The 15,011-nt window shown below is 39.9% G+C and overlaps 1 protein-coding gene across 1 annotated transcript in view; it reads left to right on the forward strand.

Annotated features, from left to right (window-relative positions):
• KCNN2 (potassium calcium-activated channel subfamily N member 2) overlaps positions 1 to 15,011 on the forward strand; it is a 180,206-nt gene that overhangs the window by 158,169 nt on the left and 7,026 nt on the right. Inside the window, exon 7 of the mRNA XM_065873410.1 lies at positions 12,033 to 12,160. Within this exon, the coding sequence (XP_065729482.1) occupies positions 12,033 to 12,160 (128 nt within the window). The remainder of the gene's footprint in view (positions 1 to 12,032; positions 12,161 to 15,011) is intronic.

Consider the following 15,011-nt stretch of genomic DNA (forward strand, 5'->3'; position numbering starts at 1 on the left):
GAATTGCTACTCCAGCTTTCTTTTGATTTCCATTTGCATGGAATATCTTTTTCCATCCCCTCACTTTCAGTCTGTATGTGTCCCTAGATCTGAAGTGAGTCTCTTGTATACAGCATATAGATGGGTCTTGTTTTTGTATCCATTCAGCCAGTCTGTGTCTTGGTTGGAGCATCTAATCCTGTGTATGTTCCTATTGCCTTAATTGTTTTGGGATTATTTTCATGGGTCTTTTTTCTTCCTTTCCCATTTTGTTCTCTTCTGATTTGATGACTATCTTTAGTGTTGTGTTTGGATTCCTTTTTCTTTTTTGTGTGTATATCTGTTGTAGGTTTTTGGTTTGTGGGTACCATGAAGTCTTGATATAGCAGTCTATAAGATTGTTTTAAGTTGCTGGTCTCTTAGTTTCAAATGCATTTCTGGTATCCTGCATTTGAACTCTCCTCTTCACACACATGCTGGTTTTGATATCATATTTGTGTGTGGATTATTTCCTACCTTTACTGTATGTTTGCCTTTACTGATGAGCTTTCCCATTTGTAATTTTCTTGTTTCTAGTTATGTCCTTTTTCTTTCCCACCTAGAGTTCTTTTAGCATTTGTTGTAAAGCTTTTCATTTCTCCATTGAATCTGAACGAGAGCCTTGCTGGGTAGAATATTCTTGATTGTAGCTTTTTCCCTTTCATCACTTTGAATATATCATGACACTCCCTGCAGAGTTTCTGTGGAGAAATCAGCTGATAACCTTATGGGGATTCCCTTCTTGCTTTTAATGTTTTCTCTTTGTCTTTAATTTTTGTCAATTCGATTACTATGTGTCTTGGTGTGTTTCTCCTTGGGTTTATCCTGTATGGGACTCTCTGCACCTCCTGGACTTCAGTGAGTGTTTCCTTTCCTATGTTAAGGAGGTTTTCAGCTATTATCTCTTCAAATGTTTTCTCAGGGTCTTTCTCTCTCTCTTCTCCTCCTGGGACCCCTATAAGGTGAATGTTGGTGCATTCACTGTTGTCCTGAGGTCTCTGAGACTGTCCTCATTTCTTTTCATTACTTTTTCTTTATTCTGCTTTGACGCAGTGATTTCCACCATCTGTCTTCCAGCTCACTTATCTGTTCTTCTGCCTGATTTATTCAGCTACTGATTCCTTCTAATGTATTTTTTCATTTTAGTAATTGTACTATTCATCTCTGGTTATTTGTTCTTTATCTAGCTAGATCTTTGTTAAACATTTCATATATGTATCTTTTAGGTTTGTGCCTCCACTCTTCCCACGATCTTGGATCATCTTTACTATCATTATTCTGAATTCTTTTTCAAGTAGCTTGCGTATCTCCACTTAACCTAGTTGTTCTTTTGCGGTTTTATCTTGTTCCTTTGTCTGGAACATATTCCTCTGCCGTCTAATTTTGTCTAACTTTCTGTGTTTGCAGTCCGACGGGCTGCAGGATTATGGTTCCTCTTGCTTCCGGTGTCTGCCCACTGGTGTGTGGTGCTGGGTCTTGTCCCTCTGGTGGGCAGGGCCATATCAAGGGGTGCATTTTTAGGCAGCTGTGCACTCAGGAAGCTTTTAAGCAGCCTGTCTGCTGTTGGGTGGTGCTGTGTTCTTGCCCTAAGGTGTCCCAGCACTGGAGCCTTCAGGCTTTTGGGTGGGGCAAGGTCTTGGCATCAAAAATGGCAGCCTCCAAGACAGCTCTCACCTATGAGTGCTCCCAGTACCTCTGCCACCAGTGTCCTTTTCCCTGCAGCGAGCCACAGCTGCCCCTCCACCTCCCCAGGAGACCCTCCAAGAGCAGCAGGTAGGTCTGCTCTAGGCTCTAACAAAGTCACTGCTTTTTCCCCTGGCTTTCGGTGTGCACAAGACCTTGTGTGCATCCCCCAAGAGTGGCAGTTCTGCTTCCCCCAGTCCTGTGGAGTTCCTGCGATCAAGTCCCACTGACCTTCAAAGCCAAATGCTCTGGGGGCTCCTCTTCCTGATGCCAGTCCTGCAGACTGGGGAGCCTGATGTGGGGCTCAGAACCTCTGTGATATAATTATTTTCCACTTTGTGGGTCACCCACCCAGTGGGATTGTATGGCAAATGCACCCCTCTTACCATCTTGTTGTGGCTTCTTCTTTGTCTTTGGAAGTAGAATATCTTTTTTGGTAGGTTCCAGTCCTTTTCTATTGATGGTTGTTCAGCAGTTAGTTGTGGTTTTGGTGTTTTCGTGAGAGGAGGTGAGCTCAGGTCCTTCTACTCTGCCATCTTGTCCGGGGCTCCTGTTTTCTTTCAGTGTTGGGCAATAATAGTTTTTACTTTGATCTCTGAAGCTGAAATGATATGGTTTAAAGTGAAGGCATTCTTGGAGTCAGTTCCATTTCTTCACATTGAGAATAAACTCTTCCTAACTTTAGGTCAGTCAGGATGTAATTGGAAAACCTTGGTATTTACTCAAGTATAAAAATAAACCACATAAAGCTAAAAGAGGCATACTTAACATTTAAGTTTGCAGCATGCAAGAGGAGACCAATATTGGATTGAGTAGGAAAGAATATACCATCCATGTATTATAAAAATTGTATGGGAAGGTGATTCAACTGATATTTTACTGAGCTTCTGTGAGACAGTCACTGTTCTAAAGACTGGGGTTGCAAAGACAAAAAAAACCCCACTACCTTTAGGACCCCAAGGTAGGGGGAGAGAGATGTTGAAAATGGTATGGCATCCAGACAGGAGAAAACAGTCATCACAGGTTTTGCAGAGCTCTCACTCTGTGCCAGCCACTGCTTTAAGCATGTCACCTTAGAGCGCTGGCTGGCACACTTGTTTCATCCTTACAACTTTCTGAGTGAAGTGCTAGGATCATAGCCATTATACAAATGTGGAAGCCAAGACCCAGAGGCTAGGTATCCCATGTACAAAGAAAAAGATTTGTATCACGCTAAATTTTTAGCCTCTCTTCATAATCACTTGAGACACCAAAATAACAAAATTATTTTACAGCAGTCATCTTGCTATATAACCACTCCTCAACATGGAATCTGATCCGTCTGCCATTGAAATAACAAAATACGTTGTCATACTTTTTACCCATAAAAGAATCAAGAAAGGTCTCAAGCAGCATTCTAATTGTAGTGTTTTTACTCACTCTACATCTTATCTATCAGACACTATTTTGAGACTTCATTGCAGTCAGTAGGTCCACACAATTCTAGATGAGCAAAGACACTTAGTTGCCACCATGCTTTCAACCTGGATTTACCACTTTGGAATGTCTTCTGCTTTACACAGGTTTCTCTCATTTTCTTCAGTTCCTGAATTCATTCTCTAAATTCGTGAACATTTCTAAATGTTACAGGGTAGCACACAGAGGGTGGAAGGAGAGAGGTAAAAGAGCTGAGTTGAAGGTTGGGGTTCTTGTAACCCTCAAAGATATCCTAGGAAACGAAAATACGTGCGCATTACATTATTAGTCCAGATCTAATCCAAAATTGTAGTACATGTTTCGTGTATCTTAAGGATCAGAAGTTGTGCAATATCAAAAAAAAAATCTCTTCCATAAATCCCTTGTATAATCCAAATAATTTTATCATGACGATTATGTTTTCACAGGAATTAAGTTAATGCCACACTTAAGATACTATGTAGAAAAATACCTTACAACAGTGTATAATCCATATATACCCATGTATTGATAAATCTTTTCAATAGAAAAAAAACTGGTGACAAAATCCACATAATGAAAACTTTTTAAAAAACAACTTAGCACATTTAGACAGATTTCCCCATGTTTTATTTTGAGAAGGAAAAAAAGTAATTTCTTTACATTTACCTTGGGATATTGATATTCCATATCTTTATTATTGAAATATTTTATTATTATTATTATTTTTTTTTTTTGCGGTACGCGGGCTTCTCTCTGTTGTGGCCTCTCCCGTTGCGGAGCACAGGCTCCGGACGCGCAGGCTCAGCGGCCATGGCTCACGGGCCCAGCCGCTCCGCGGCATGTGGGATCTTCCCGGAACCGGGGCACGAACCCACGTCCCCTGCATCGGCAGGCGGACTCTCAACCACTGCGCCACCAGGGAAGCCCTGAAATATTTTAACAGTTGGAAAAGACAAGGACTTTGATTTAAAAATCTGCCATTTAACATTGTTGTATACTGCTTTTGCTGAGGATGTATGTGAGAATCACAGAAGTCTCCCAGTTTCTTTCAGGAGACACTCCAGGTTGATTTTACAGTTTAGCTACTTTAGCTGAGGGTCCCTCAACCTCAGCACTATTGGCCTTTTGGGCTGGATATTTGTTGTATGGGACTTTCTTGTGCATTGCGGCATGTATAGCAGCACCCTTGGCCTCCACTTGCTAGATGCCAGCAGCACGTCCCCTAACTTGTGACAACAAAATTGCCTCTAGACTTTGCCACATGTCTCCTAAAGGGACAAAACCTCTACAGTGAGAACCACTGGTTTCGCTTGTTATTCCCCAAAGATTTGGAGACGGGGACAAGTCCCCTTAACAGATACTTTTTGACTATCCTGAATTTATTGTCATCTTCTTCCTGGGAATAATGTATTCATTTCACAAAAATATACTTGGACCTAATGTAGTCAGGGTTCTGAGTTAACTGCTATAGTCCAGGGATCAGATCATTTTAAGCTTTTACAATGCTGTTCCTTCAGTAAATCAGATGAAAGTTCTGTTTCTACCTGCTTGGCGGAAAAGATCTATGGATCTAGATGACCTTCCTTTAGTTCTTGGGACTAGAACTCCTCATTTCCCCAATCATCAGGTTTTCTGATGTTACTGCTTTTCTGTCGTAAGTTCTTGTATACATTTGATAAACTCCCTGTAGATAATGTTGAATTAGGAGTCATATTGTTGGTAGAAAGCTTTTTCAGTAAAAAGTACTGTTCTAGTTTCAAAATTCACATTCTCCATCATGCTTATGATGCTTTATTAATTCTGTTATCTCACTACTATTGCTTAAAAGCGCAGCTACTTTGAAGTATTTCTTGCGAACAGGGTCTCTAATAGGTCTGAGAAAGACACTCGAGCAGGCAGACACTCGAGCAGGCTTGATGACAGGTCTATTTTTATAGGCAAAATGTCACTAAGTACCAAAGCAAATGTTAAAATGGCATTAAAATCAAACATAAATTTCTGGTTTATGATTCCCATTCCGTTATTATACTCAATATAACATGAAAATAATAGCCCTTTTATGGTTCTCTCTGTATTATTTTATACAAAGTTAGTTATCAATTAATGAGTGTCATTGATTCCATTTGGTTATTTATGGAATTTTTGAATAAAAAAATCTAAAATAATTTCTGGATAATAACCAAGAATAAACAAGGACCTAAAAGCCATACATAGTTACTAAGATGACAGATTAAAAATGAAAATATCCCCTGAAACACTACATCGAAGTTTCTGGATGGTCAACAGGAATAGTGGCCACAGACATTTTGAAATCTTAATATGACTTTTTTAACATTCGTATTGCTTTTCTTTAAATGATAGATTATTCTTCCAGGAAGAAATGGAACCTTCCAAGCCTTCCAGTGTGTGTTTTAACTAAACTGAACAATTTCCATGAAAAATTATCCACCATGTACAAAGTTTGAGGAACAATTTTATACAGAAATCATTTCTCTGTGGGACTACATTAACCACATAAAATACTATGTTTGAAAGTAGAACACACAATTCACTGGGCACTAGCATTAATGGAGGATTGTCCTATATAATTCCAAAAGTTTACATGACACTCTGCAATTCAAAAATGGCCAGTAGGTCCATGTAACCGAAATAATCTAAGGATTCCAAAATCCAAGCATAATAGCAATAACTTATCAGTAGGCTTAGTAAGACAGAACCAGCTATTTAATCGATTCGTAGCATATGACCTTACAGACGCAATGTGTTTACCATGCTAAAGTTTTAGGAAATATATTATTATTACTATTCATTCAGGTTTGAACCAAAAAGAAATCTTGGAGTTTGGCTCTCTGGCTACTTTCATTTTGGAAAGAAACTTTGAGAACCCAGGCATAATATTTAAAGTCGCTAGATGTACCATGAAGGATAATTATACATATTAATGTCCACTGTGGGTGTTTCCAATCCTGTTAAGAATTCTCAATAAGATCCATAATAAGAACACTATTATGTAATTATATGTAATTATGTAATTTTGTTTCTTGCATATCTCTTAACAAGTGAACAGAAATTCTAGAGGATTTACTGTGTAACTTTTATATCCTGCTTGGCTACATATCCCAGTGGGTTAAAATATAAATGCATGGAACCCTTGACCTTGCCTTGTTCCATTCACCCCGCCACAGGTACCTGGTCTCAAGGAGAACTGGGCTGGCAAGAAAGGTTGGTGCCCTGAGCACATCCAGCCCCGCTGCTGCAGGGGCAGTGAGAGCACATGATGTCCTACTAAGCTGCATAGGCTTAGTGGCCTTGACTTTGTCCCCCAGGCATCCTGGAGGCATCACCCACAGCATATAGAGCAGCATTTTACTGTAATTATCAGAATGAGAGGCAAGAAACTCTCCTGCCTCAGAAAAGCCTCTGAAGGGAGAGGCAAGAGGAAGAAAAAGAAAGTAGTAGAAAGCAAAGGAAATCTATAAACAAAGTAGCCTGCTAAATAACTCTAATTGTATGTATCATATAGGGTTGAACGAAGCAAACATTCAGTTAACAGTCAATCAGCTTTAAGAGCTTTTGTGGTTTCGAAAGTATTGTTTCACATAAAAACTATATTTTACCTTACTACCTATAGCTTTAATATTTACCTAGGAGCCAGCAATATAACATGTCACGTCCTTTATACCTATGAAAGAGGGTTGAAGGCATCTAGTGGCTGTTACTACTTTTAATAGTATAAATGGCTTATAGGGCCTTTGTTTTCTCAAATATTTCTGATTATTTTATGCCTTTCAAAATTTTTCTGATAAAAGACTTGCATTTGACTTGACCACTAATTTTTTTTTTGCGGTATGCGGGCCTCTCCCCTTGCGGAGCACAGGCTCCAGACGCGCAGGCTCAGCGGCCATGGCTCACAGGCCCAGCCGCTCCACAGCATGAGGGATCTTCCAGGCCTGGGGCACGAACCCGTGTCCCCTGCATCGGCAGGCGGACTCTCAACCACTGTGCCACCAGGGAAGCCCCTAATTTTTTTTAAATTTTTATTTTATATCGGAGTACAGTTGATTGCAATGTTGTGTTAGTTTCAGATGTACAGCAAAGTGATTCAGTTATACATATACATGTATCTATTCTTTTTCAAATTCTTTTCCCATTTAGGTCATGAAAGACTACTGAGCAGAGTTCCCTGTGCTGTAGTAGGTCCTTGTTGGTTATCTATCAATATTTTAAATATAGCAGTGTGTACATGTCAATTAGTGAGGTAGAACAAATGTTATTTTCCTTTATCCCTGTGTGTCTTTGGGGGTACAGGAAATGGAGAGAGGAAGAGAAGTTTCCTGTTAAGAAAGGGCCCACTTTTCACTTTCCTTGTTCTGTGAAGTAGAGGAAATAAGTTATATTTCAGAGTAGCACTGGGCCATTAATTGGCAACATATAATACAGCTACTAATTATTGAGAGATATCTGTGAATCCCTCGTACCAACTCTCATGGTATCTAGCAAGTGATAGAGACTCAATACATTTGTTGAATTAATAAATGGAAATGCTCTGTCCCCTTTAGATCCTAGGTCTCTTCTTTAAACCTGTACACCCTTCATATCAGGAGGGTCCTTTGGTTGATAAATATGCATCTATGGTTATGATTAGAAGTTTTTAGGATACAAATTACTATGGTGCCAAATTTAACACCATAACACTTTTTAGTACCAGCTATGCCAAAAGCACTGAGCTAGGGAGAAACAATGACGTGACCTCTAAAACTTTGTAAATGCCCTGGAAAGTGAAGCAGGGGCTCCAGAGTTACATTGTTACATGACTATAGAGCAGGGTTCTTAACTGCAAATAAACTTTCATCTCAGTGATCACAAATGTGCAGACCTACTTCTCCTCTCCCCTGTTTTCCCCGTAAGTAAGTTTGGATTAGCATTTTCATGTAACAACTCCCGTCCTTCAAACCTGTAAAACACTGAGATGTTTCCACCCTCTGTTCCCTTTCAACCCTATGAGGAACCGAGGAAACAAATCTACTGTTATCAGTAGAGGATAAGTTTTTCTATGTTTGGATATATTGTTTTGTTTCTGCTGTATTGAAAAGTAAAGTAGCAGTTAAATAAGATGCTTTGAGAGATTTATTCCTGTATTTGAAAGGGAGTTAGTTAGTTAGAAAGGGGATGTTTCGCCATACATGGATATATTTCACAGTTCTTAAAAGCAGCTGTAGGGATTTCATTTTCAGATGAGGAGTCAATTATTTTTCAGCCTGTCATCTACATTGCATGTTTAGTGAATACGAATCCTACAATATAAGGTCCAGGGGTTATCGCCCACAGCAGTACACTCTGAAACTGAGGTTCCCTACGCCCTTCCAGCCATTCCCCCACCGTCCCAAAGAAAAAGAATCATTTAAAATACATTAAGGACAAGCACTGGATCACCTTTGAAAATTTTATAGACTTTAGATGAGAATCCAAACCAAAATTAATTGCTGTGTTCTATTCCAAACACTGCTATGTTGAACTGCTGTGTTCTTGTCTCATCACTTCTTACCCAGTTTTCTCAGTGCCTCGCTGGTCTGTGTTCTAGGTTCTTACTCTGTGTCTTGAGCTGATAAAATCAGGGAGGGAGGATATACCAAGGCCCTTACCAGTCCTCCAGGCAGTATATCTGCTCAGAGAGCTGAGACGTCCAGTAGCCAGCCCTTCTCCTTGCTAGCAGGGAAGGGCCTGTCCCAACCCCAGGCAGTGCTGGCTAGTCACTTCGCACTCCTCTCTCTTTAAAAGCAAGGTCCTCCTACAAAGCTACAGTCATCAAGACAGTACGGTACCGGCCCCAACACAGAAATACACATCAATGGAACAGGATAGAAAACCCAGAAATAAACGCACACACCTATGGTCAATTAAGCTATGACAGAGGAGACAAGAATATACAATGGAGAAAAGACAGTCTCTTCAATAAACGGTGCTGGGGTAACTAGACAGCTACATGTAAAAGAATGAAATTAGAACACTCACTAACACCAGAAATAAGCTCAAAATGGATTAAAGACCTAAATGTGAGCGCAGACACTGTAAAACTCTTAGGAAGAACATTCTTTGACATAAATTGCAGCAAAATCTTTTTTGATCTGCCTCCTGGAGTTATGGAAATAAATAAATAAACAAATGGGACCTAATTAAACTCAAAATCTTTTTCACAGCAAAGGAAACCATAAACAAAACGAAAAGACAACCCATAAAATAGGAGAAAAACACTTGCAGACGATGCAACTGACAAGGGATTAATCTCCAAACAGCTCATGTGCCTCAATATCAAAAATAATCCAAAAGTGGACAGAAGACCTAGATAGACATTTCTCCAAAGAAGATATACCGATGGCCAGGAGGCACATGAAAAGATGCTCAACATCACTAATTATTTACAGAAATGCGAATCAAAACTACAGTGAGGTAGCACCTCACACAGGTCAGAACGGCCGTCATCAATAAGTCTACAAACAACAAATGCTGGAGAGGGTGTGGAGAAACGGGAACCCTCCTACACTGTTGGTGGGAATATAAATTGGTAAAACAGTGGAGAGTAGTATGGAGTTTCCTTGGAGTTTCCTTAAGAAAACTAAGAATAGAGCTACCATATGACCCAGCAATCCCACTACTGGGCATATACCCAGAGAAAACCATAATTCAAAATGATACATGCACCCCAATGTTCATCGCAGCACTGTTTACAGTAGCCAAGACAAGGAAGCAACCTAAATGTCCATCAACAGAGGAACGGGTAAAGAAGATGTGGTACAGATAAACAATGGAATATTACTCAGCCATAAATTAAAAAATGAAATAATGCCATTTGCAGCAACATGGATGGACCTGCAGATTATCATACTAAGTGAAGTAGTCAGAGAGAGAGAGAGAGAAAAACAAATATCATCACATGATGTTGCTTATATGCAGAATCTAAAAGACAAATGATACAAATGAACTTATTTACAAAACAGAAACAGCAACTTAGAGAACGAATTTATGGTTACCAGGGGGAAAGGGTGGGGGTGAGGGATAGATTGGGAGTTTGGGACTGACATGTACACACTACTGCCTATAAAATAGATAACCGCCAAGCACCTACTGCATAGCACAGGGAAGTCGGCTCAATATTCTGTAATAACGTAAAAGGGAAAAAAATTTGAAAAAGAATGGATACTTGAATGGTTATAACTGAATCACTTTGCTGTACACCCATAACTGACACATCATTGTTAATCAACTATACCCCGATATAAAATTTAAATGTTTTAATTAAAAATAAAAGCAAGGTCCTCCAACCTCAGCAAATTACACTACCTCCAGTTCCTTACCTTTGCAAAGGAGACCGGTGTCAGATGGAAGAGCCTTCTGAATGGTGACTCTTACCTTGTGAGGAAGAGAAATGATTCCGTAAGAACGAAGAGCAAGAGTTCACTGGAACACCTCTTAACTTCACTGCGGACAAGTCACTTACATGCACCGCTGGTGCTCAACACCCCGTGTTTCGTCTTTCTGTTGGTTGGAGAATGTTCTCCATGCAGAGTCTAATGAATATCCAGAGGAAGTCACAACTAAAAGCAGTCTTCAGAAACCAGCCATTTTCTTAAAGTGGGTTCTAGCCATACAATTTCACTCAAAAAGAAAACTCAGCGCCATGAAAAAGGGTTCACCATCAGCCACCCAACCTGATGTTTTCTCTACTAAAGTGAAAAAATACACATACATACTTGGGCCATAGTTTTGGTAAATTATAATACTCTTCCTTATTGTTAATCTAAGTGCTGAAAAGGAGTTTAACAATGATTCTCTCTAACCTTCTCATGTTAGAGGAAACTAAAATCCTGCCAGGTTAGCTTGTCTCCTTGACCTGACTTGGTTGGTCCACAGTCAAGAACTTAGAACCCATTTCTGCAGCCCAGTTCACTGTTCTGTCTTACCCCACCACACTGCCTGTCTTTAAAAAGTTGTCTTCCTCCACCCAGCCCCCCTCTAGCCTGCAGCTCTCCTTGTGAGACACCCTTTATCGATCACTTAAAAGAATTAAATGACTCAACTTCCCAGAATAATGTAGCTAAGCACAAGTGAAAGCTCTGGGTCATCAGTTCTTGTCTTATGAGCAAGGAAGAGGACTTACCAACTTGCAGGAATCTTTGAAGACTTGAAAGTGTCAAGAAAGCAAGTGATTGAAGTCTCACTAGGAAGTATTCACACCTTCCATCAGCTGCAGTAAGTCTTGGCAGTGTTACTTTCATGCCTTTATCCTTTAGGTTTGTCCTGTCCATGTGAAACGCAGTGTACTTAAATTACCAACAAAATCATGACAACACAGACTCTCTGTCAGTTGATTAAAGTGTGCTAACAAGCATGCAATTTGCTAAGTCACCCTGGGAGGCTGGATGACTGGGTCTTCTTGTACGTTCAGCAGTGGAAACATGCCCTTCCTGTAGTGCACAGCCAGAAATGATGAGCAAGCTTGCAAAGGACAGGGTTAACCTTGGCCTTCTGGCATTTTGCCTTTCTCCAGGGAAACGAAGAACATGGAGAGAGCAACTGTGATACAAGGTGAAGAAAGCAGCACCTCTTGATTTTTAAAAAAAAAGGTAGTTGAAAGGTTCCTCATGGGGTAGAGTTACAGTAGAAGTTAGCCGCGAAAGAGATCATTAGCCCCTCATATTTCAAGGTAAGCATTCCCAGACAGATACAGGTACTTTTAGACAGGCACAGAGTCAAGAAAAAAATTTTTGAGATACAGTTACTAAACAGAGCTAGAGCTTACCATGATCATTGGGATGTAGAGCATGACAGCCAGCCAAGTTGCAAAGGATTCTGCTCTGGAATTTATCAACTGCTGTGTTTGTTTCTTTTCCTAACAGGTGAAAAACGCAGCTGCCAATGTACTCAGGGAAACATGGCTAATTTACAAAAATACAAAGCTAGTAAAAAAGATAGATCATGCAAAAGTCAGAAAACATCAACGGAAATTCTTGCAAGCTATTCATCAGTAAGTACCTTCTCCTCTTTCATTCTGCATCTGTATCTCTGGGTTTATAATTCTTGCACCTGCTTATTCTTCTTTCACACGGGAGGGGAAAAGAGAACATTATCATGTTTGTCCCCAGAAGACGTTATTTGGCACTTTAATAATTCCATAATTTTTCTCAGGATTTCATTTGTCAGTTCATTTGATGGTTAAAAATCATTTATTATTGGGAGAATAGCCACATAATATATTAATTAAAGGGTCTATTCAGTCTCGTTTTTTAGATAGAAGCAATAATTTCAGTTAAAATTGTATTTCTTGATTTACTTATTCATATAGTTTGCTCTAAGATGTTTAGTTTGTATCTACTACAGACTCTTTAAAGAAATTAACATACTGCCAAGCATCTTTATATGAAGGTAGTACGTACAATTGACTTAATACTCGAATTTTTAAATTAGTTTTTACTCAGAACTTGGGGGATTTTCTAGATGCTATGTGTTCATTATAGATTTTAGAGTTCCTGTAGCTCTTGCAGTCATTATTCTGACTTTATCGAGGCCACTGTTATTCAATTTGTTTAAGTCCTTCGTGCCATTTTATTGTTATTGTTATACCTACCATCATAGACTTGTAAAATACAAATCTCTATCTAGCAAGTTTCAATGATAATTTGAAAGGACCAGGTCTTTCTCCCCCAGGCTGGCAGCATCCTTACCGTAAGTACATTATGCGGGTGTCAGTTATGATGCCATGCAGCCTTGCTCTTAATGCCATTTCTGTATGGGGCAGGGCAGACGCATCACATTTTGTGGGTCAGAAAAGTGGCTTTTCTCATGCAACCTACCAGGGTAATCATGGAAAGGTAGGTAAATACTAGGTATCCTCATTATAAAGGGAGATGTGTTTTCTTAGAGCTAATTAGTACAGCAGACAGGAAGTTCTGAGGCTGAAGTGTTAATTTTACATATTTAGGGAATTCATATGTATATTACACTCACATTCCGTTGAAAATCACCAAGCATTCATCTTTTACCTCTTCATCTGCCATCCACTCTCCTTCTTAAATAGGTATCACTGAAAATGTGGAATATGTCTATAATTATAGACATACGTGTACTTGTATAGAAGTTGCTACCTTTCTTAATGAAAATAAAATCCAAGCACCCTGAGCTCTAAAATAGGAGACTCTGCATATATGGTAGAGTAGCTGGTCCTCATTGCTACTCTTAGCAATTCACGCATGTTCTTTCCCTTGCTGCCACCAACACCAAAGTGACATTATTTCTCCTTTAGCTCTGTGACTTGACTGGACACACAACTATGCATTTTCCCCATATAAGGAAAAGAATTTTAAGCGAGTACTCTTTCAAAGTCTGGGAGAGAGTAAAAGTGAAAAACACAGAGAGCAACATTGTGTTCGATCTGGCTCACAAGCAGGAATTTGCTCCCTGGAGCTCACAGCTACCTTTATAACCAGGTGCCACCACCTAGGACCACTCGCCTCCACATCTTGACTCCTTGAAGCTTAGACTTAAGAGAGTGGGTCCCCTGAGAGATGCTGAGCCTTTACCTCTCCCTCAAGGGTCACCTGGTAAAATTTCCTGGTAGAGTGATCATTCCTACAGCCCCCAAACCGTACAACACAATAACCCCAACATTCATACAAGAGGTACACATGGTATACACATGGTATATTGTGGAGAAATCATTCTTTGTATGTTTTGATACTAACCTATATTGTTCAGATCTATTAAAAAGAAAACTTACCTTTGCGGGTGTGAGAAAATGTGGTGTCCCAGGATGCAAAGGATGTGAGATGACGTGGAAGTAGGCAAGTGGGTCAGTCTTTGGGTTGAGCATCCACACATCCCATTTCCTCCAGGATTGTATTTGTGTCCCTTCCTGTTAGTGTAACTTACCTGTTCAATATGTAATGAAACGTGACTTGCCTTTGATGCCATTGATAAATTTCCTTATAACCAAAAAAAAAAAGCAAACGCTTTGACAATTTTTGTCATATAATTCTGTAGCCATGTGTAAATAGTGGGTATTTCTATATTTATATAAATTGTCATAGAACTCTTAAGTTTGGAATACATTCACACTCAAAACCCTGGGGGACAATTTATGGGTGGTCATTATAAAACTTTTTCAACTTTGCTTTAGGTTTGAACATTCTTATAATATAAAATGTTAGGCAGGGGCTTCCCTGGTGGCGCAGTGGTTGAGAGTCCGCCTGCCGATGCAGGGGAAACGGGTTCGTGCCCCACTCCGGGAAGATCCCACATGCCGCGGAGCGGCTGGGCCCGTGAGCCATGGCCGCTGAGCCTGCGCGTCCGGAGCCTGTGCTCCACAACGGGAGAGGCCACAACAGTGAGAGGCCCGCATACCGCAAAAAAAAAAAAAAAAAACAGGCAAAAAATCTTTGGTGAAACTCAGTGTAAAAACTGTCCCTAGGCCATTGGCATATTGCTACAAGCTGTACTGACATGATCTGAAGGGTTTCATAGTGTAGGTTACATGGATTGTTCAGCATGCTGTTTTTGGGTAGAGTAACAGAGGAAACCACATGTGATTCTTCTGCTTCTTTCAGACATTTCTCATTGTTTCTTCTGTAGCCTTGTGTACTTCTAAAGTAGATGAGCTTTAAGCAACGCAAAAATGTTCTGAATTGTTTTATAAATTAGTCTTGGGGCTGTTGGGTTTCCTTGAGGTGGGAGGGTACTTATACTTTGTGAAAAGTAGATGGGCTGGGTGTGGCTAGGTTATGCTAATTACGCATAATTATCTTTCACTGAACTTAATGAGTGAAGCCATACATGAAAGCACACAGGGCTCGATTCCTAAGGGCAAGGCCTTTACTGCCTTT

This window comes from Phocoena phocoena, chromosome 3 (assembly GCF_963924675.1).
Source record: "Phocoena phocoena chromosome 3, mPhoPho1.1, whole genome shotgun sequence".
NCBI lineage: Eukaryota > Metazoa > Chordata > Mammalia > Artiodactyla > Phocoenidae > Phocoena > Phocoena phocoena.